At 27.4% G+C, this 24,773-nt stretch overlaps 1 protein-coding gene across 7 annotated transcripts; it reads right to left on the bottom strand.

Moving 5' to 3' along the window:
• Positions 1–4,733: 4,733 nt before the first annotated feature.
• On the bottom strand, positions 4,734–23,349 carry LOC126900233 (venom carboxylesterase-6-like). 7 transcript variants are annotated; one of them, XM_050675791.1, is made up of 8 exons: positions 23,007–23,348; positions 13,021–13,209; positions 10,540–10,834; positions 10,097–10,479; positions 9,182–9,341; positions 7,038–7,225; positions 5,091–5,359; positions 4,734–5,021 (listed from the first exon to the last, which is right to left on the bottom strand). In XM_050675791.1, exons 2-8 carry the CDS (start codon positions 13,201–13,203, stop codon positions 4,811–4,813), a joined length of 1,689 nt encoding a protein of 562 aa, XP_050531748.1. In that variant the 5' UTR covers positions 13,204–13,209; positions 23,007–23,348; the 3' UTR covers positions 4,734–4,810. The 7 variants fall into 7 exon arrangements, with proteins under 7 accessions (XP_050531748.1, XP_050531752.1, XP_050531750.1 ...); XM_050675795.1 differs by lacking the exon at positions 23,007–23,348 and adding an exon at positions 13,756–13,854; XM_050675793.1 differs by lacking the exon at positions 23,007–23,348 and adding an exon at positions 13,699–13,788.
• Between the last annotated feature and the right edge of the window lie 1,424 nt (positions 23,350–24,773).

Here is a 24,773-nt window from a genome sequence, read left to right on the forward strand (position 1 = left end):
TCAATGACCTATCTTGTTCTAATTGTTTATTACTAAAAATTCTTCAGTAAAGGATCTATTATAGACTTATTATATAAACAAATGTTTCACTTACCTCTGACTATCCTGATAAGGCAGATATTCTCTTGAGATGAATGATGTAGTTGATGTAACAATTCAAATAACATAACAGTCCTGTGCAATAAATTATTTCCAAGTGGCCCACGTCTTTTCAGTCGTCCAAAGAGTTATCTAGGGTAGATGCGAGGTCAATTTCGGTTCTTTAAACAATAGATTATACAAGTGTCCTACACTCCGATTGCCCGCACTGTGGCTGAGATCAGACAAGCTAGTCNCACAATTTCATACTAAATTTAAAAACTATAATTAGTATTTATTCATATATTATATTTTAAAATCAAAGAACTACTAATCAGGATATAATTAAAGAAATAAGAGTTCATGTTGCTTTTAAAATATTTCACCAATTTCTCTAAAGGAAACACTATCTACAGATTTGCATCGAAGCGTTTCTTATGATAGTGATTTTAATCACTGTCAGATATCATCTATACTTGTCCCATCTATGCCTCGTCCACACTGTGCCTCGACCCCACTGTGCTACCGTTTTTTTTTCTATAATTACTATTTTTTTGTTTTTATCTAAAATTATTATCATGTACATACGTGTTTTATTTTATTTTGCTTTTGAATAATTTTCCTTATACTTGTAAATGTATACTTTTCGTTATGTGAATAAAAAGAAATGATTGTTAATAATTTGGTTTCAATTAATAAAATATTTCGTTTTTTAAATCTATATCATATTTAAACTTTTAATGTGAACTATAATAAAAAAAAAAATTCTCTCATCGAGTTTTTTACAATGTGAAATTGACCATCAAAGTAAAAACCTCTATAGATACTCTGCCATACGCTTTCTCCAAATGTATAAACAATACACAAAAGTTTTTCTCTATATTTTTCTATTAGTTGTCTCACACAGGATATCAGCTTCATCGTTGAATTTTCATGCAAAAACCAAACTTTTTTTTTATTTACTGATGTCTTATTTTTTATTCTCTTATCTATTATCTTTTTCGAATCTTTATATTGTGATACGTAAGCTTTAAATTAAAAGTTTACTATAGAGGCCTCTATAATTTCAACATTACTGTATGTCTCCTTTTTCTTTCAAAATGGGTACCTCATCCTCTCATTACCAATTATTATACACTGTAAATTTTGAAAAACCTTAGATCGTTTTTCTTTACAAAGTTTATAGTAATCTATAAACTATAGATTTTTATAAAAAACTCTATTAACTCTACATGGAAGATTAGACTTGAATTGAATCTGCCCCGCAATTTAAATGTGGAGTAAATTTGATTTAATTAAATTAAAACGATATCATAGCGGGGTCACAACACAACAGGAAAAAAAAATTTGAATTTTTTCCAACTCAAAAAGAACATAGAAAAAATGCAAAATAAGTATTTTTTGAGAAATGATTTACATAGTAACCTAATACAAATTTGGAATATTATAGACTGGTTGAATGAATGCAGCTCCCGGTGGTATTCACGCGGGTTCGTTAAAGTTTGTTATTTTATTTTATCTTAAGTCAGGCTATGTCGAAGCCGGGTCGCTCTGAAGTAATGCCTAACGGTAGTTCTAGGGCGCATAGAGTGCGACAATCGTAAAGGTGTCATTTTACTTTTATAACAAAACGAATACAAAATTATTGGCTCGCAAGCGCCATAAAGCTTATTGCTAAAAACCCCTAAGATGGCGGCGACAATGCAGATATAGAGAGAAGATGATGCAACATACTGGTCCTAATTATTTTATAATTTTTCATAATTTATTCATAACAAAATTAGAAAAAACATATAAATATCCGAAATATAGAGGAATGTTAGTATTTGCATGATACATCATTAAATGAATAATATTATTTTATGATTGAAACAGTACATTAGTTATATGACATAATACTCAGAAAAAGAAATACTTATATTATAATTATAGATTTATAAATGAGCACATATGAGACGTTTGTACTTGATCGAGTTGTAGTCTTTCAATTAGAGTTCTGCGACATCTCAAGGTTTTATCAAGTTGACATGATCAGTGAGCCACTTAAGAGAGCTCTCTTGGGCTGCACTTATCACAAGTACTCCATCAGTGTCCAACAGTATCAAGTCTCCAAAACAAGACTCAATGAGTAGCCCCTGCTCTGTGGTCAACTTGCTAATGGGGTAGCTTGCGAGGACTAGAGCCACTTTTTTATCATCGGTTACCACGACCCTATAAGTCGGTACCCAATGAGTTTTCTTACATGGAGGTTCTTGACCCTTGTTCTCAGGTTTTTGAGCTTCAGTTCCCTTTGACTTTTTCAAGTCATCGGTTCCCTTGTCTCCCTTCTTTGGTAGGTTCTTCTGTCTCTTTATGATCGCTCGGTTCCTTTTCAGCTTGCGCCTCTGACTCCCGCTCAGTTTTTCAGGTCTAAGTTTTAGATCCTCGATTTTGTCAGCTACTGCTCCCGGTTGATCTTGCGATCCTGGTCTGCATTTGTTGACGTTACTGTCTCTTTGCTAGTAGACGGTTCACCAAGTGTCCCGTTGTTCGCATTGAGACCTTCAAGTTCGGCGATTCTTCTGCGAAGAGTCGCCAGTTCACGATCTTGTTCCGACAGGTTGTCCGTAGGATCCCTGATCGTCCCAAGTTCGTTGTTTTGTGGTGTTTCTATGTTTTTGTTCATATAGTTCCCACGAGTAGTCGAGAAATAAAGGTCCATCACAGCAGAGCTCGATACTGTGATAAGGCTGTATACTCTATGGTGCGCCAGGTGCCATAGAGGATCCCAATGGTCACTTTACCTTTCGGCTAACTACCCTGTGACAAGATAGCAACCCTTTCACTTGGTATGGCTGGGTTAGGGGGCCTATTCGCTGTTAGCAAGCAAGTGTGCGCAAGTCTACCGGTCCCAAATAACCAAAGTCATGACCGGCTAAGAGCAGTGGTACGTGTTGCCACCCCCACTGAAATGATGAAAATGATGACTGTGTGATGTTCTTTGTCTTTGACGATATACAGAATGAAACTGTAATAAATTAAATATTTCAAATTAATTATAGACACAGAACTTTAATAATTAAATTTATTTTATCGATTCAATCACGAATCACAGACTAATAATTGAATCGTGTGATACGCTAAGGGATAATGATGAACCGAATAACTATAAACATAGAATGAACTATAAACCGAGTTTTTACTCTAATTCATTAAATTATCATTTATCGTTAAACACACATAGAAACAGACATTATTTTTCCTGACTCGATATTTATTTAAGTATTAGGTTTACCATTACTAATCGTATAACTATTAACATAATAATATTCTAAATCTAATTTTTAACTGCCTGATTTTAAATAATTCTAATTAATAATGTATTCTTGAGTAAGACCACCACGAATTCCATTTTCCATAAAAAGCAACATATCAAAGTCGCTTAACAATTCCAGGTCCATAATCGTTGTTTTTAACATTGCATCAAATGACAAACCTATTAGGAAATTTGAACCTTTACCATGGTAGACCTCCACTTCATACAATAATTTAGCAAACTCCTCGTCGATTATACTTAAATCATTTATATCACCAATAACAAGTGATAAATACGTTATCCCAAGTATTCATATCTTCATCATGTACACTTTCAGTCTGTGTGTATGTGTGTGTGTAAAATGTCAAGTAGGGCATGAGAATACCTACTCCCGAACTAGGTACAGGATTTTATAGACTTGCGGTACAGAGTTCGTTGAAATAATTTTTTTTGCATTTTTTCTTAATTCTTTTTAGAGGTGGAAAAAAAATTTAGAATTCGTTCGATGAAAACAACACGATTTTAATCTTGTTAAATTTATAATCTCTAAATATTGTAAAAATTGGCCACTTTAAAAAAACTTTTATTAATTAAATATCTCCAAATTAATAGGTGTATAAAATTTGTTTTTATACTGAATTACACAATAAAATCATATCAGTAAAATAGAATATTTTTTAATGATTAATGACGAATATATATTTTACTTAACCAAATTTTTACGCTGATTTTAAGTCTGAAATTAGATATTTTTCTATCACCTCTTTTTTGAGATTATTACTAATTAAAAACACAAGAAAATATTTTATAAAAAAACTGTTTTATCAAGTTATTATTAATTTTTAAAATGTTAAAAATAATCCGTGCAAGTTTTAAAATCAATATGGCATTTTTAACTTTGTTTGATCCTTTAAAGTTGATTTTTATGAAAGTCTACAAGCATCAATTGTCTAGAAGTCGATCTCTTAATTAAGTACGTCAGCTGCCCAGCCGTATTTAATATACGTATAAATGTGTTACAGGAGTCTATAAAAAAATAATTATAAAAAGGATTTGTGACAGATATTTATTATTAATTATATGTAGCTATATGCGGAAAAAATATTAAAACAATTAAGTATGAATTGTAAATAGTTTCATTTCTAAGTGTTGTTATTTATAAAATAAATAGCTTCAACATGTTAGGTCATTATTAGTATAAGTCTAAACTCTCTTGCACTTCTATAAAATAAGGAGAAAGAAAAATCGATCCCATCTGATAAGTAATAAATTTACAGCGCATTGCAAAACCTGCCTATGACAATGCATTTAAAAAAAGTGTTTAATTTACTTTATGTTTACTAGAAATCAATTCAAAAGATATGTATTAACATTCAATTTTTATTATCAAATAATAAATAATTATACACTTATTTTTAACACTTCAATAAAATTGTATTATAGTTCATTTTTTGCATCAGCATTTTTTTTTACTTTGGACAAAATACGAGTCAAAAGAGGAAGATTTTGCCAAAATGTATAAATTTCTTCAAATGGATTTTTTATCAATTTTGGTTTCGGAGAGTCTATTTGTAAAATCAATGAATCATTAATAGTAGAAAATGCTGGCCATGGATCACTGTAGGATGTTCCATCAATAGTTACTAGACTATAAATAGATTATTTAAACTTTATTAATCTAATATTTTTTTATAGATAATTTAATTTTTATTATTACTTCATTGCAGCGAATTGTGTCCAAATATTTATCATAGTCTTAGAAACTTCAGTGTCGAGATCATTTAATTGACCTTTATTAAATTGTTTTATGTTAAACAAAAGATTAAGATCATCACCATGTGTAACTCCTAATGGTTTTTGACATTTACCGAAAACTTTATTAAACGAAAACTCATTTTGATGATCAAACAAATAAAAATAAACTCTAGAAGATAGTTTGACAGCCATATCAAGTGAACAATCTACGAAAAATCCATCACCAAACATCTAAAATTAGAGTATCTGTAAACATTTCATGTGAACATTTAAAAAATAAATATAGTTTAAAAAAACTAAAAAAACACGCTTTTAAAGCACATCGAACTAAAAAGTTAAAAATAAGTTATAACATAAGCTTAATGTAATTATGAACAAAAAATACTAGTATTATTGTGATAAAAGTGACGGGCGCTCAATATACGAAAAATATGGCACAAAGCACCCACGCTTTTATCACAATAACACTAGTATTTTTTGTTCATAATTATTTTAAGCTTATTTTAAACATTATTTTTAACTTTTTAGTTCGATGTGCTTTAAAAGCGTGTTTTTTAGTTTTTTTAAACTATATTTATTATACACGTTAGCCATAAATATTATAATTTTTTATAAATTCTCCGAGAAAATTACAATACTAAACTATTAAATATCAATTTCATACTATATTTAATTGAAATTATAAACATTTATTCGTATTTTATAGGTATAAATAAAAGAACTACTAATCAGGAATAATGAAGGGAATATGAGTTAATTTTACTTTTGGAATAATCCATCAATTTCTTCAAATTAAACACTATCTACAGATTTGTATCGAAACTTTTTTTATGATAATGATTTTAATTACTGTCAGATACCATCTGTACTTGTCTAATCTATGCACACGTCCATACTGTACCGTGATCACACTGTGCTCACATTTTTTTTTGACTGGTATAACATAATAAAAGTTCTTGATTTCATATATTTAGAGGCATTTTGTCGCTACAAAATTACATTACTTTAACGACAGTTAGTGAGAAAATATTACAATAATTACTTTAAATGTTCCCTATAATATTTAGGTTACTTTAGATTAATATGAAAATAAATAAAAAAAGGTTTATAAATTTCAAACTTTAGTTCAAATATAAGTAAAAACTAATGTGTAATACGAAATGACGATTTATAAACATTTTGACATTATTTTTAACATGCTTATATTAGTTCCACGTGTATGTTTGTTGTAAGTTTGTAACTCTCTACGCGCCAAGTGTTATTATTCTCGCATATCCCGTCGTCTATGACCTTGAGCTAGACTGTCTTAACGCATTCACCCCTCCCTGATCACCAAACGACGACAATACTAATCCTGTATAATTTTTTTATAACGATATATAGCAGGTATATATATAGCCTTTATTATCAATAGTAGTAAGACACGGTTGTGAATTTATAAATACACTAAATGCCAATAAAAAAATTATAACTATTGATATTCATAATTGACAATAAACACTCCATGACTGCGATAGCAATGTCATATAAAACTAAAAAGTTAAAAATTATTTTATAGTTTTTAGTTCATGTACTTTAAAAGCGTGTTTTTCAGTTTTTTAAACTATATTTACTTATGTTAAATAAACAATTTTAAATGTATATTTATGCCTACATAAACTATCTTTTACACATTAATCTGAATAATCAAGTAAAATGTATTTATATTGAGCACGCAATTTAAAATCATTTTTTTATTTTTTCATTTTCTTTTTTTTTGAGTAGAAGTATATTAACCATACGATACCCCTTGTGTTTCTGACAATTACCCTAAAAAGCCACTATAAGTTAAGGCTCAACACTATTAAATTTCAGGACAATTTAGAAAAACAAATTATGATTAAACAAAACTTTATATGATTTGGATCACCTTAACTGCTTCTAAATGTGATTGATCTTCTACTCTTCCAGATGAAAAATATTTCTTCAGTAATTTTTCTCCAATAGTTACTGTATCTTCAGGTAAAGCAGTGTCTTTGTACATTAATACAATGGATACTAATTTTATAAAATCCGTTTTGAACTCGGGATACAATAATGAAGAATCATTATACATAGCTAAAAATTATACATTTGCAAAATGCATTTATACATTTATATATACTTATATAACTTATTTGTATAATACAAGTATAAAATTTAAATATCTTTAAGGGTAGTCTTAAAACAAACCGTGAAGTTAAACAAGCATAAATAAATTGGCTCTAAATAGTAAAAAAAACAACATTACATTTTTCACATTTTTATTTCAAGTTTTTCTGTTTAATCCAAGGCTTGAAATCGATATGACACATTAAATTTAATAACAAGATTAAAAGGCTAACTAAAATTAAAAAATAATTTTAATCGCTAATTAAAATCGAAATTAAATTACAAAAAATAAAAATTGATTTAAAAATTTTAATCAAAATTATTATACTTCAGTAATGATTTTTTTTTACACTTAAAAAATAAAAAAATAAATTTATCGATACAAAAAAATATTCAATTAATTTTTTGGGGTATTATTATTTCCAAAAAAAAAAAATGTTTTCTTTAGAAATCGTTCTGGCATTGATCAAATTATAGACCATAACAGGTACTAAGATTTATTTTAAAATTCTATTCATACTGAATTAATCTTAAGTTATCAAAAAAATGAACAAGACACATTTAACTTTCATTATTTATCACCTACAGATATGCATGTGCATGTAAAGCCATTTCTATGAAACCTTTCTATAATTATTCCCTTTTCATTTTTATTGACTACTTAATCTCATTAAAAAATTAAATAATTGCAAATATTATTTTATACAAATATTTTTATATTGACATTTAAATTGATATGAAAATTATAAAATCGTTATAACTCTCTTACAAAATAAATACAATAATAATAAATGTTTTTTTTAGTTACATACATTACTTGAGTGTCAAAAAATATTTAGAATCAAAAAAATTTTTGTTTTCCATTTAATTAATAATATTGATATTATTATTTTATGTTTTTAATATCAATATAATATTTCTTTCTATTTCGATTTAGCTAATTTATTTCGATTTCAACAATTTTTTTCTTAAATATTTGTTTTAGTAGCAAGTGTGTTACTAAGTGTTAAACTAAAAATTATAGAGAGGAGTGGATTAAATTACATATGATAAATTCTTTATCATACATAATCACAGTTTACACTTTCTTTTTTTTTCAATTTTAATTCTCCAATTACAATTATTTTTATTAAAATGTTATATAATAATAACCAATGATAGGAAAAATAATTATACGTTTATATCCTGTACAAGCACACATAAATAGTGTGAGCAGTCAGCTTTAATTCTGTTCAAAAAATATTTTTATGCTCCATTAAAAAATCGTATACTTTTAAGTGACGAGCCAAAAAAAAAAAAAATTGTTATAATAAACGGAATATATTAGTTTTGTGTGTATATATAATTGCGATTTTAATGTTTTAATATAGTGACTAAGGAAATAAAATTTAAATCTACAAAATAGGGTTGATTTTTTTACTATTGAGCCAATTGATGATACAATTTCCTACTAAAAATATTATATTAAAAAAATTCAATATAAGAACCATTTTAATATATATATAATTGCTTCTTCTTCTAAAAAAACAAACATGTAATTTTTTTTTTTTTCAAAATTTCAAAATATCTATTTTTTAGCTTTTTTATTGTAAAAAATGTTGACGAATCAATAACAATTTTAGGACAAATTATCTTTATATTACAAGCGTTTTAATACATAGAGTTGGGTAAGGAACACAGACATGGTATGCGTACACCAGTACAACCTGCATTCATTTTCATTACAAACCCACTTTATGTATTAAAATTCTTGTAACTGAATGAGTAGTTATTTTAAAATCTTGAAAATAAAATTTAATTTTTTACAAAATATAATTGTATTTTAAGTGATAAGCAATGTTAGTTAGGCCTGAGATATCCTGTATATATTAATGAATAATAAAAAAATATTAAACTGCTTATTATAGCTAACTAATAATTTACGTGCTACAATTAAACCGCCTTCAGCCGAGTTAACTCCAATAATAACTGGTACATTTGATTCTTGTTGAAATTTCACTAATGGATTAACACAAATAAAAGCATCAGATCTGCAATTTTCAACAGTAGGAGGAAATGTCACTAAAGGGTTATTTACCCATTCCTAAATAAAAATTTTAAAATTAAATCCTTAATTTAAATGATTGAAATTTCACTTTTTTTTAATATGAAAAATCATTAACAATTGGTCGGACACGTTATCACGATTGAATGGTGACTCTCTTTCCACTCAACTCGGCGATTTCCCTTTCTCTCACCACAATAAACTCGTAAACCTATAGCATATAGATTGGTGATCATTAGGGTGAAAAGGAGGAGACATACCTCTTGGAAAATATGCCATCCTCAAAAAAGTATTTCTTTTAACGTATCATACGTGAAAATGTTCCCCTTAAAAAATAGGGGGTCAAAAAAATTAATAAATCTTTTCAACGTGAACATCTAATGCAACATGACGAACATCCACAAGTAGCCATTCTCTTACCACTCGACTTGATTATTCTCTTTTTTTCACTGAACTGAACTCTTATACTGTTCCATGGCGGATTTTTTTATTGAAAATTATGATTGTGTAAATATTTTAAAAAAATAGTGACACATTCGAAAATTTTCATCAACTAACACAAGTTTGCAAGAATTATACATCACCAATCCCGATATAATAAGATATGTCTAAAGAAAATAATGGTGGCTTCAAAAATAGTTACTTAGCTAAACTTTTGCTCAATAATCGGAGCTACTTATATTCAAGTCTTGAATCCTTGACTGTGCTCTTTAGGCTATAGAGTATTATTTTCTTATTTAATAATATATAAAACTATACAATTTTTTTTTATTTTTAACCCATAAAATACTTACAAAAAAATCGGGATACATTTGTGTTATAACACTAGCTTTAAGTGATCTTAAACATTTTAGCATGACATGAGACGTATCTGTTTTACACCCAGCCATATTGGCAACTCTCTTAGCACGTTGAAATGCAACCCCTCGAGCAGCAATAGCCCATTTACATAATGGGGAACCACTTTGCATAATTGCTTTGTGAAATAGCCCTTTACTTAATGGTGATAATAAATGATATCCGACACTTGCGCTTCCAGCACTTTCCCCGAATATAGTAACATGGTCTGGATCACCACCAAATTGACGAATGTTCTCCTTAACCCAACGCAAGGCCAATACCTGATCTTTTAATCCGTAATTACCAGGTATAACATCATCTTCAGTACTCAGGAAACCTTACAAAAATATTAACAATATAAGTTAAATCCAGATTCGAATTAAAATTTTTAATTTACCTAGTAAACCAAGTCTGTAATTAGATGTTACTAAAACTACATTTTTGTCCATAAAATATTCAGGACCATAAAGAGCAGGTCCGCTTTGACCAATAACAAATCCCCCGCCATGAATCCAAAACATTACTGGTAACTTTTCATTAATATTTGGCGTATAAACATTTAAATAAAGGCAATCTTCATCGCCTAACAACTTATCTGTCATATTTAATAAAAGACTTAATAATTGCAAACATGGTTTTGGTGGATTAGTTGCATCTAATGAAATGTTCCACGGAACTGGGGGTTCTGGTGCCTAATTTAAGAATATTAAATATTTCTTAAAAATACATGTTATATAATATGATTCTTTTAACACTAGCCACTCGATTTTTCTCAAGATAACAATTGAGTTAAGAAATCTATTTTTGGTACTTTTTAGTTTTATATATTTCTTGATATATTCTGTCTGAACTTCTATTCCACGCTGGTTTTGGTGAACCATTCCTCTCTTGGTTAATTTCATATTTTACTGAAAGAAACCTGTGGGTAAATGTTCAAGGTTGTGCTTCTGAAGTGATAACCCCCTCCTCCGGTGTTCCACAAGGTTCAATCCTATCTCCCCTTCTTTTTTTCATTTTTGTAAATGTCGCAAATTCTGTTTTACAGCATGCTAAAATACTCCTTTCCGCAGATGACTTCAAATTATTTATGCGTGTTACTAATAGTTCCGATGTTATTTTACTTCAAACTGATCTAGATCGCTTAGTTAGTTGGGCTGAATCAATTGGCTTGACTTTTAATACCTCTAAATGTTATAAAATGACTTTTTCACGTATTTCTAATCCTATATCTTCAACTTACTATATTCATAACCATCCTATTTCTTCTGTTTCTTCTATAGTTGACCTTGGGTTTCGTCTCACTCCTACTTTAAATTTTCGACTTCATATTGAAGAGGTATGTTGTAAGGCTCTGAAAACTTTAGGTTTTATTAAGAGAATTTCTCATGAATTTCACCTCTCAAGACCACTAAAAAATCTTTTTTGTTTACTAGTTCGCCCTATCCTTAAGTATGGTTCGGTTTTATGGGATCCTTACACAGCTACCGACTCTATGATGCTTGAAAGAGTGCAGCGTAAATTTTTACACTTTGCTGCTCATATCCTTAATATCCCCCATTCACCTTATGACTTAACTCCTATTCAAAATTTCTTACAACTTCCTTCTTTATCTGCTAGAAGACATGACTCTAATATCCGTTTCCTTTCTAAACTCTCAGCTGGCTTGATTGATTCTCCTGTCCTACTTTCTAAATTTAACTTTCGGGTACCTGCTCGTTCAACTCGCTATATTGCCCCTTTCCTCATTCCTCATTTATCTTCTAATTATATTTTTCATTACGCTCTTCCACGTTTAATGCGCACTGCAAATAATGACCCTGATTTTTAACATTCTTTTCATTTTTAATGTAGTCATTTAGCCTTCCTATTTAATATTTAAATTTTTCTTATTCTCTTTGTCAAGATTAAGTTTATTAATGTTCCATTTTTAGTTATTAGATAATTTTAAGTTGTCCAGTACATATTACTGTCTAGTACATATGATATTTTTTGGGCTATTGCCTGTATAATTTATAATAAATAAATAAATAAATATATTAGTTAATTCCTTATACCTTAAAAAGGTGCCAACGTTACATTTTTAAATGATAATATACATATTTAATTATTTAATAAAATATAAAAAATTTAATTAAATTAAAATCTAATTAAGAAAATAACAAGTCAATAGCAAATTTTGGACCAGTACTTCAAAAGTTAATCTGAAATTATTTTAAAATAAGTTTTTAATTTATTTTAAATAAATATAAAAAAATGTATGTAACTAATAATACCAAACATAGTTATTTTTTTAAGAGAAATCGAGTAACTAGCGTTAAAAGAATTATGTAATTATATGTACATACAAGACATAATGATATAACCTCCTGGTGCCTAATCAGTGACGTATTTAGAGGGGGCACAGGGCACGTGCCCTCCCAATAACTATGTCATGTTAATATTTTATCAAAAAATGTAATAATATATACTATTAGAAAAAGTTATTTTTTAGTTATCGATAATAACATGGGTTTATAAAATGATAGTTGATATAGTTGTCTTGTAGAGCAAAATTTGACGCTAGCACCGTTTTCCCGTTAATGTTATCACCTATTTTTGAAGTGTTTATTGTATAGCGATGCATACTGATTTATAAAGAAATATTTTTATTAATAAAAATGGAATCAAAACAAATAACAGATATTTTTCAAAAAAATCTGAAGTATGTGTTTAATATGTGTTAACAAAAATTATAAGCAAAAAAAAAGTCGTTTTATAATACCTTATTTATAAACATTTTTTGTGCCCTTATTATAAATTTCTAAATACGCTACTGTGCGTAATTTAAGTTTTAAACCAGACCAATCATACAAATCTTGATAACAGATTAAAAAGTTACCTTAAAGCGATATTCGTCGATAGGAGGTTTTGCAAATGGAATTCCTGTAAACGAATAATACGATCTATTTTCTCTTGATTTCAACGTTTGACCTCTGATCGGCCCATTTTGAGTATAAATAAATGGATAACAATATGCTGCTTCAAAAATTCGAGCAATGATTATAATCATCAAAAACCTCATTTTTTACTACAACATTAAAAAAAATATATAAATTTTTAATTAAAGGATGTATATTTTTAATATGTTACAACTGCTTATTATACAATTTTTAAAAAAATCAATTATTACGTATATATTAATAGTAAAACTATAGTAATAATAATAATAACTATATTTATAAAATTATTTTCAGGTTACATTTATATTCTTATAAATTTAAAAATGATACTAAGGTGCACTTTAGTGACTTTTCAATAAATCTGTTGGGAAATTTTATATTGATTTATAATATAATAAATCAGTTTCTTTTTTAATTTGCAACAAATAACATAATAACAAAATTTAAAAAAAATTATTGGTGCATTAGAAATCTCTGACACCTGAATTTAAATTATATTTTATATTATTCAAAAATTGCACTAAAAACATTTTAACACTTCACTATAAATATATTTATCAAACAAATTATATTATTATTTATAAATCTTTAAGTATTTACTAATATTGAAAATATACTGATTTATCTGCGTGCAGTTGTATGTTTTTGAATAGTGTGATCATTAATACTAATACCTTTATCATTTGATTCCTTCGCAATTAAAAATACTTCATAAATAAAGTGTTTATAACCAGATAACTAACTTATCATATAATAAATAATCTCAAATGAAAAAATGATTAATCAGTTTTATTAAATAGAATTATAGTTATATAATTTATAGTCATTAAAACTACGTTCAAGCATAGGGTGAAATAACTATTAAATTTAACGTGATGAATAAAAAAAATGTATTTATAAATGTAATATAAATTGATTTTAAAAGTAAAAAAAACTAAAAATGGCTTAAATTCTGTGCTATTATTCAGAGTTCAAAGGTTAGATTATGAAATCACTAGAAAAGTTTATGTAATTTCGTGACGATTACTTAAATATGATCGGAACCCAACAGTCTCAATCGATCAGTATACAGAGTGGCCCACCACTCACTGACAACTTAAATAACTTTTGATCTAGTTAATATTTTTAGTTGATTTTTTTTTTATAATATTAGTTATACGTTAGGTCTATAGCTATATCTCAATAATTAATTTTTTTACATTTTATTAAAAATATTAATTATTTTTAAATTTTAAATAAAATGTAAAAAAAAAATCTAAGATAGCTATTTTGTAGAGTAGAATTTAAGAAAAATTTTAATAAAAAAATATCTTATTAATATTCAATAGTAAATATTCTGTAGCGTTTTGAAGTTTGTGAAAATTTGAATTTTCATGTACTATTTTACGGTATTAAACATTGAAATACGTATTGAGAAAAGGACAGAAGAAAACGCTATCTTTTCATGATTACTGTGTATACATATGATGATAGTGTGTATACATTACAAACTTGGCATAAATACCATGATAAGAAATTAGATAAGGCAATTATTACTTATCACTCTCATTCAAAAGTATATTGAAAAGATAGCGTTTTCTTCTGTCCTTTTCTCAATACGTATTTCAATGTTTAATACCGTAAAATAGTACATGAAAATTCAAATTTTCACAAACTTCAAAACGCTACAGAATATTTACTACTGAATATTAATAAGATATTTTTTTACTAAAATTTTTCTTAAATTCTACTCTACAAAATAGCTATCTTAGATTTTTTTTTTACATTTTATTTAAAATTTAAAAATAATTAATATTTTTAATAAAATGTAAAAAAATTAATTATTGAGATATAGCTATGGACCTAACGTCTAACTAATATTTAAAAAAAAAATCAGCTAAAAATATTAACTGGATCAAAAGTTATTTAAGTTGTCAGTGAGTGGTGGGCCACCCTGTATATTGAAATTTGGTTATTATCGATAATATAAATTTATAATCGATATTACAAAACATCCAATACAAATTTGAATTTTTATTTTGTCTAACTAATGATAATTCGAGAACAATTTGATATTTTTATTTAATTTGAATCATAAGCATAATCAGTTGTAGATAAGTGATTTTTGATTTATTCGAGATATATTAAATGGTGTATCTTTAATAAGTTTGAAAAAACATCTAACTTTACTTGAAGTTTATTTGCAATATATTAACATCCTCAAAGCACGAGAATACATATACGCATACTTAACAAAGTTGTATACGCTTCATATACAGTAAGGGACCACTATTAAAATTGTTCTAGACATAATTTTTGTCAAGGTCAATTTTTAAATTATGCAGAAAAATTTTTAATGTAAGTTTTTATTGATTTTTTTAATTTTTGATCATTTATAAACGAACGCAAGAAAAGTAAAGCCAAAACTAATAGTAGTTAATTGATTTAAATCGTTATTCAAAATACTAAATTTCATATTTTTATTAAAAACTATAACATTTTTAATACACAGAGTGTAACAAATCTAACTCACAACTCATAACTTTATTAACTTATAATATACATAACATTGTTACTTTTATTTTTTTTTAATCATATTTTTTTTTTTTAACAGTGATTAAAATCACTATCAAAAATAAACGCTTCGATGCAAATCTTTAGATTGTGTTTAATTTAAAAAAAATTGGTGTATTATTCCAAAAGCTACATGATCTGCTAGTTCCTTATTAATATCTTGATTAAGATAAAGTATGTCGAATGAAAAAGGGATTATTAAAAAATATTATTTCTCATAAAAAAATTGTGTTGATCCATACACTTTTCAATAAGTTATAGCATTATAAAGTTAAATATAATATAAAAAATAAAATCAAGAATTTTCACACGAAAATAGCATTCGATAGCCATTTTCGCCATGAAGACAAGTCCAGAGATCAAATTTTTCTTTTTAAATTAAAGCATATTACATTAGCATTAATTTAAGATATTTATAAAAGTGTCAGACCTTCCGGAACATTTTCAAAAGTTAAGTTGAAAAAGTTAAGTTGAAAAAGTTAATTTTTTGTGAAAAAGTTGTCATTTTAAATCCCCCCCTGTGGGCAGATAAAGGGTCAGATTTACAAAAAAAAATATACCAAATGATAAGTAAAGACATCAAGCATTTATAAAAAAAAAATTATATTGATATGTTCATTTTTGAAAAAGTTACGGCAGTTTTTAGTAAAAAAAATTGAAAAAATTTCGAAAATTAGCGATTTTTAAATTTGTAATTTTTTTGGAGGTTTCCCCCATTTACGAGGAACGAGGTAATTTTTTTCAATTTTTAAGGGTAATGTCTTCGAATAGATACGATTTGTGATCTTTTGACGTTTCGATAAAAGAAGTCCGTTCGGTGAGAGCTGAGCTAAAGTGGTAACAGACACAAAAAAAACACATCATAGTAAAACCAATACCTTCTCAGCTTCGCATCGACGCTAAAAATTGAAGAAATGTCGAAAATTTGCGATTTTTAAATGTGTAATTTTTTGGGGATTTCCCCCGTTTACGGGGAACGAGGAAAATTTTTTCAATTTTTGAGGATAATGTCTTAGACTAGATACGATTTGTAATCTTTTGACATATTGTTCATCAAAATCGGTCTAGCGAGAGCTGAGATTGAGTGTTCACAGACACAAAAAAAAAATAAAAAACACAAACACAAACACTTCACATCGAAGCTAAAATTATATTGATATGTTCATTTTTGAAAAAGTTATAGCTGTTTTAAACAAAAAAAAAAACGGTAGCACAGTGGGGTCGCGGCACAGTGGTGACGTGGCATAGATGGATCAAGTATAATGATATCTGACAGTGATTAAAATCACTATCAAAAAATAAACGCTTCGATGCAAATCTTTAGATAGTGTTTAATTTTAAAAAATTGGTGGATTATTCCAAAAGCTTCATAAACTGCTAGTTCCTTATTAATATCCTGATTAAGACAAAGTATGTCGAATGAAAAAGAGATTATTAGAAAATATTATTTCCCATAAAAAAATTATATTGATCAATACACTTTTCAATAAGTTATAGCATTATAAAGTTAAAAATGTAAAAAATAAAATTGAGAATTTTCACACAATAATAGCATTTGGTAGCCAATTTCACCCTGAAGACAAAATAAAGTACNATTTGGTAGCCATTTTCACCTTGAAGATAAAATAAAGTCCGAAATTTTTTTTTTCCATGATAAAGTATATTACATTAGCTTTAATTTAAGATATATATAAAAGTGTCAGACTTTCCGGAACACTTTCAAAATTTAAGTTGAAAAAGTCAATTTTTTGTGAAAAAGTTGTCATTTTGAATCCCCCCCTGTAGGCAGGTAAAAAGTCAGATTTATAAAAAAAATATACCAAATGATAGGTAAAGACATCATGCATCTACAAAAAAAAGAATTATATTGATCCATACATCTTTCGAGAAGTTATAGCATTATAAAGTTAAAAATATAAAAAAGAATTTTTTTACAAAAATCGTATTTTTTTTATTAAGTTTAATGTCTGTTTTCACCATGAAGATAAAATAAAGTCCGAAATTTTTTTTTACCATAATAAAGTATATTACATTAGCTTTAATTTAAGATATATATAAAAGTGTCAGACCTTCCGGAACACTTTCAAAAGTTACGTTGAAAAAGTTCTACTTTCTATATGCATTTTTATGTTTTGAATCCCCCCTGTATTTAGGGAAATGGTCCGATTTAAAAAAACAGTATGTCGAATGAAAGATCTATATAAATACTACTTCTCATAAAAAAATTGTAATGATTCATACATTTTTCAAAAAGTTATAGCATAATAAAGTTAAAAATGGAAAATACAAAATCGAAAATTTTCACACAAAAATAGCATTCGGTAGCCATTTTCACCATGAAGATAAGATAAAGTCCGAAATTTTTTTTTTTCATAATAAAGTATATTACATTAGCTTTAATTTAAGATATATATAAAAGTGTCAGACCTTCCGGAACATTTTCAAAATTTAAGTTGAAAAAGTTAATTTTTTGTGAAAAAGTTGTCATTTTAAATCCCCCCCTGTGGGCAGATAAAGGGTCAGATTTACAAAAAAAATATACCAAATGATAAGTAAAGACATCAAGCATCTATATAAAAAAAGAATTATATTAATCCATACATCTTTCGAGAGTTAGAGCATTATTAAGTTAAAAATATAAAAAAAAATTATTTTACAAAAATCGTAATTTTTTATTAACTTTGATGTCAACTTTCACCACGAAGACAAGTCCAGAGGTCAAATTTTTTTTTTTCAAATTAAAGTATATTACATAAGCTTTAATTTAAGATATATATAAAAGTGTCAGACCTTCCGGAACATTTTCAAAAGTTAAGTTGAAAAAGTTCTACTTTCTATATGCATTTTTTATATTTTAAGCCCCCCCATATATAGGGAAATAGTCTGATTTAAAAAAAAAGTATATCCAATGAAAGATGTATATAAATACTACTTCTCATGAAAAAATTGTATTGATCCATACATTTTTTAAAAAGTTATAGCACTTTAAAGTAAAAAATGTAAATTATAAAATCGAAAATTTTCACACAAAAATAGCATTCGGTAGCCGTTTTCACCATGAAGACAAGTCCAGAGGTCAAATTTTTTTTTTTCAAATTAAAGTATATTACATTAGCTTTAATTTAAGATATATATAAAAGTGTCAGACCTTCCGGAACACTTTCAAAAGTTACGTTGAAAAAGTTCTACTTTCTATATGCATTTTTATGTTTTGAATCCCCCCTGTATTTAGGGAAATGGTCCGATTTAAAAAAACAGTATGTCAAAACACATCTTAGTAAAACCAATACCTTCTCAGCTTCGCATCGAAGCTAAAAATGAAATTTTTAAGATTAATATGCAATCTGGAAATTTTATAATTACTAATTACAGTACATTTGTCAGAAAAATTCGATTTTTTTACATTTTTATCGTAATAGATAACTGAAATAGAAAGAATAGTAATCATATCCTAATAACTTTTGGTGTTTAAAAAAATTCTGCAATTGAAATATTCAGAACTTAATTAATTTTAATAATTTACTTTAATTAAATGAACCAATCAAACCAAAGTAGTTAAAAAGATTTACTCAATTGAGCATATTATCAAAAATATAATTATAATTGTAAAACTCCATCGTTAACTTCAGGTGAAACTAAAAATCATTTTTTTTTTAAATTTATGATTTATATAGCAACATATTACTAAAAAATTTGGCATATTATAGACTGGTAGTAGCACACAGAAATAGAGTTAAAAAATTAATAAATTATAAAGTAAAATTATTTACTTTTGTAGTTGAATACTTTTATCATATCAAATCTAATTCGACAATAAATACTTTAAGAATATTAAAAATTTATGATTTTAATAATTAAAATCATTAAACAATTATTGTTTGTATGGAAAAAGCTGGTTAAGCTACTTTTTATTTGAATAAGGAATATTTTTTTGATTTTTAAGAGTAATAACTTAAACTAATCATTAACTTAAATATCATAAACTTAAATGAATCATTTGACGTATCGTTGAAAAAAGTAGGTCTAGTGAGGGTTGGCAAAATAAATCGTAGCCAGAAAAAGAACCACATAGTAAAATAATATTAACATGAATATCAATTTCTTCTCACGAGGGGAGACTATAGTGATAAGATCCTTTATATTTATTGAAATTATTGAATCTAAATGAGATAAATATCAAATGATTTGAAAATTCTATTCTAACTCAAAAAAAAAAATGCAAAATTTTAGAAGCCACAGACGGATTTAAACCTCGTACCCTATGCGTGTAAAATACAAGTGTTACGCATTCGGCAACTGTTCGTTGCTTTTGTTGAGTGATAAAATTGGCTATTTAAGCTAACTCAAATTTAAAAATTACTTTTTCGACTTTAAAAAAGTAAAAAATGTTAATAAGTATAATATCATATGTCTTATGAACTTTATTCTATGTCAATGAAATTATATAATATTCATGAAAGTCAGTTTATTCCCCTAATAAAATATTTTAAAATAAAATAAAATACAAAACCTAGAATTTTAATAAAAAATAGCATATTTTTAAATACGGTAGCCTTTTGCGCATAGAAGATAGGTCGTCGGGACAAATTTTTTTTTTTCATTTAGTAGTACATAAAATAAGCTTTAATTTGATTTATGTTTAAAGGACGCAGTATTTCTGAAACATTTTCAAAAATTAAGTTGAAAAAGTTAGTTTTTGTAAAAAAGTTGCTATTTTAAATCCCCCCCCCATAAGCAGGTTAAGTGTTAAATTTTCAAAAAAAAAAATGATATCAAATGAAAGGTNAGAATAAGTGTTAGATTTTCAAAAAAAAATGATATCAAATGAAAGAAAATTACCTAAGGTTTCAATATAAAGAAATATTATTTTGATTAGTTAATATTTGAAAAAGTTATGGGAGTTTTAAGTACAAAAAACATTCCGATAGAAGGTGATTTTTATCGTAAACATTACATTTTTTTTATAATTTCGACAGCCATTTGCACATAGAAGATAAGGTGTCGGGACAAATTTTTTTTTTTCATTTTATAGTACATAAAAAAAACTTTAATTTGATATATGTTTAAAGGACGCAGTATTTCCGGAACATTTTCAAAAGTTCAGTTGAAAAAGTTCTATTTTTTATACAATGTTTCAAAGTTTGAACCCCCCCTATATAAGGGGAAATTGTCTAATTTTAATAAAAAGTATGTCAAATGGAAGATGTACTTATAATGTATTTAGAAAAAAAAAAATTGTGCTGATACATGCATTTTTCGAAAAGTTATAGCATTTTTAAGTTGAAAATTAAAAATCGAAAATCGAAAATTTTAACACAAAAATAGTGTTTTTTTAACTACGACAACCGTTTAAATGTAGAAAAAAAAGTGTCGGGACAAATTTTTTTTTTTCATTTTATAGTACATAAAATAAGCTTTAATTTTCTATATGTTTAAAGGACNTACATAAAATAAGCTTTAATTTGATATATGTTTAAAGGACGCAGTATTTCCGGAACATTTTCAAAAATTAAGTTGAAAAAGTTAGTTTTTGGTAAAAAAGTTGCTATTTTAAATCCCCCCCATGAGCAGGTTAAGTGTTAAATTTTCAAAAAAATTATATCAAATGAAAGGAAAATATCTAAGGTTTTAGTTTTAAAAAAAATTATGTTGATTTGTTGATTTTTGAAAAAGTTATGGAAGTTTTAAGAAAAAAAAGTGAAAAATATGACAAAATTTGTCGATTTTTAAATTTGTAATTTTTTTGCATATTTCCCCCATTTGCGGGGAACGANATTTTTAAATTTGTAATTTTTTTGGATATTTCCCCCATTTGCGGGGAACGAGGGAAAATTTTTAAATTTTTAAGGGTAATGTCTTCAACTAGATACAATTTGTGATCTTTTGACGTATTGTTAAAAGAAATCGGTCCAGTGAGAGCTGAGAAAAAGTAGTGACAGACACAAAAAAAAAAAAAATAAATAAATAAACACATCATGGTAAAATTAATACCTTCTCAGCTTCGCATCGAAGCTAAAATGTATTTACTCACTGAAACGTCCAAACACTGCAGTGCTGAAAAAGCAAATGATACATGACTTAATATTTTTCAGGTCCCACCTCCAATACAATCATTTGGCATTTGATCCAGTCATAGGAATAGTATACTTGTCTTTTATTTATTACTTGTACAAGTGTACAAGTACTGGTATACTTGTCAAGTATACCAATCATGGGAACGCTCCACTTGTTAATATTTGGATGATTTGGCAAGTATACAATTATTGGTATACTTGGCAAGTACACCAGTCGTGGGAATCCGTCTTAAGATATAAACGGCGGCAGCGGCGGTAGGAATATATAAATATATATATGTAAGGCGCATTACACGCGAGTAGTATTGGTCAGTCAAAATAAAAAATTGTTTATATATATATATATATTTGATGACAAGCACACCGTGTACGGGTACGAAAACCAAAAATAAAATTATACAGGAAAATATTGTTGTCGGCTACTGGTGATCGGAGAGAGGTGAATGCGTTACGACAGTCTAGTCACAAGGCTATAGACGACGGGATACGCGAGAATAATAACATGTGGGGCGTGGAGATTTACAAACAACAAACACACAACATACATGTGAAACTAAATAAGCGTGTTAAAAATGATCCACGCTAGACCATCATCTACACGTTAGAGGTTGTTGGGGCCAGGGTCACTAAATAATATAGTGCGTACGCGACCCGACTAATTGCACTAATACCGATCAGGCTGCATAGTGTGATGTATGTAATTAGAATCATTGGAGGGGGAGTGTTGTTCGCCTGCGCAACAACCAATGATCTATGTGGTGAAAGATATGTTAGTGTGTAGTTATTTTGAGAATAAGGACTTAATAAAAAAATAAATAAATGAACAAGATTAATATAGAATAGTTGATAATATTTTCAGAATAGTAATAACAAATGATGTTATAGTCTATAAATGTAGCGTGGGCCAGATAAAAATGGCTCGCGGGCCGGATAATAATAATATATTAGTCTATAATATAGACCAATAGTTAACAAGAAATACAAACCGCTAGAACAGAATAATTGCAATAAAACAATATCGTTTGATTCTTTAGATTTGTGTATAAATTACAATAATGAATTGAAATTTATAATCCTTGTGATCAAGTACTAATAGAAATAAAGGTCTTTATTGTGACAATAATCTTTAAATTGATACTCAAGTTAATAATAAATTTAAAATTCATCAATAAAAAATATATCTCTAATATTCGAGCAAAAAACAAAGATTATGTTTACCAAAACTCAATAAATTATCACTAAAACTGAAACACAAACAACAAAATGATACAATTAATACAATGTAAATCAGTACTCACGTAATAATATTGTAGTGACGCTGGCCAACGACACACTATTTTCTATGATAAGTAAAATATTTTGGATACGTTATAATATAACAATTCAAAATTTCATACAATTTACAATAGATAACAATAAAAAATGATGTATCACAATTGAGTAGGATTAATGCTGATGTATCCGTTAAATATCACAGAAAAACGTTACAACTAATTAGTACCTATAAAGTAGATAGTTATTGCAATTAGTACAAAACAAAAAACTATTCACAATGAAAAATGTGCTAGGTAAAACAAAACCCTTTTACAAAAAATATAGGCAATTGTAATTTACACGCTTATATTAGTTTCACCTATATGTATGTATGTATGTTTGTAACTCTCCAAGCACCACGCGTTATCGCATATTCCGTCGTCTATGGCCTTGAGACTAGACTGTCATAACGCATTCACCCCACCCACGCTTCTCTCATCACACGACGACAACACTATTCCTATTTAAATTTATTTTTGGTTATCGTACCCGTACACGCATGCTTGTCATCAATATTATATATATATATAAACAAATTTTTATTTTGACTGACCAATACCATCCACGTGTCATACGGCTTACGTATATATTCCTACCGCCATTTATACTTCAGGTATAACGTTAGTCCGCCCACAAAACACGGATACACCTAGTGCATGATACGTTTACGTACGTTGTATTGTAGAGTAGTCAGAATAATAAATATAGTTTAAAAAACTAAAAAAACACGCTTTTAAAGCACATCGAACTAAAAAGTTAAAAATAAGTTATAACATAAGCTTAATGTAATTATGAACAAAAAATACTAGTATTATTGTGATAAAAGCATGGGTGCTTTGTGCCATATTTTTCGTATATTGAGCGCCTCGTGTTTTTATCACAATAATACTAGTATTTTTTGTTCATGATTATTTTAAGCTTATTTTATAAATTATTTTTAACTTTTTAGTTCGATGTGATTTAAAAGCGTGTTTTTTTAGTTTTTTTTAACTATATTTATTATTCTTACTACTCTACAATACAACATTTGTGGTTATGTGCGTGTGTGGTATGTGACAGCTGATCGGCCGGTTGTAGTGATTTTCACTTCAACGTGCGTAGTAGGGAGTAGATGCGTGACAAGGATTTGACCGGTCCGGGTACACTGAATGCGCGCATGCATTACACTATTATGTTGCGGCTGCAACAAAGGTATATAAACAAGCAAGGGCGTACGTAGAAATTTTTAGTGGTAACAAAATATATTTACATATATTTGATTTTACTGTATGCTCAACGGATCCTCCAACGTTGAAGGAGGTAAACGAGGTCTTATCCGCACTTTTTTGGAGTTCTTGCTGTTGGCGCAACAAGAATGAGTTTAGCCCATTAAGTTACCGAATAGCTCCCCGAAAATTTTTTAAAAAATGTATATTGTAATATACGTGTATAGTTTTTTAAAGAAAGCAGAAAATACAATTAGCATCCTCATAAATGTTTTAAAAGGTGCCTATAGATAAACCTCGCCGAAAAAAAATTAATGTTAAAAAAATGTCTTTTGCTAGTTTTATGTATCACTTAAAAAATGAAGTATCTTTATGAATTTAATAAATAAAAACCAAACCTATACGCCATTAATTTATAAAAAAACAATACTTTTGGCATTCATAATACAATTAAATAAAAATTGAGATCTTATCTTTTAGTTAAGAAAAATTTCATTATACAACAATTATAAAAATTGATCGAGTATAGAATCAAGGAGAGGTTAC

Source organism: Daktulosphaira vitifoliae, unplaced genomic scaffold, assembly GCF_025091365.1.
Source record: "Daktulosphaira vitifoliae isolate Bord-2020 unplaced genomic scaffold, ASM2509136v1 Scaffold_3, whole genome shotgun sequence".
NCBI lineage: Eukaryota > Metazoa > Arthropoda > Insecta > Hemiptera > Phylloxeridae > Daktulosphaira > Daktulosphaira vitifoliae.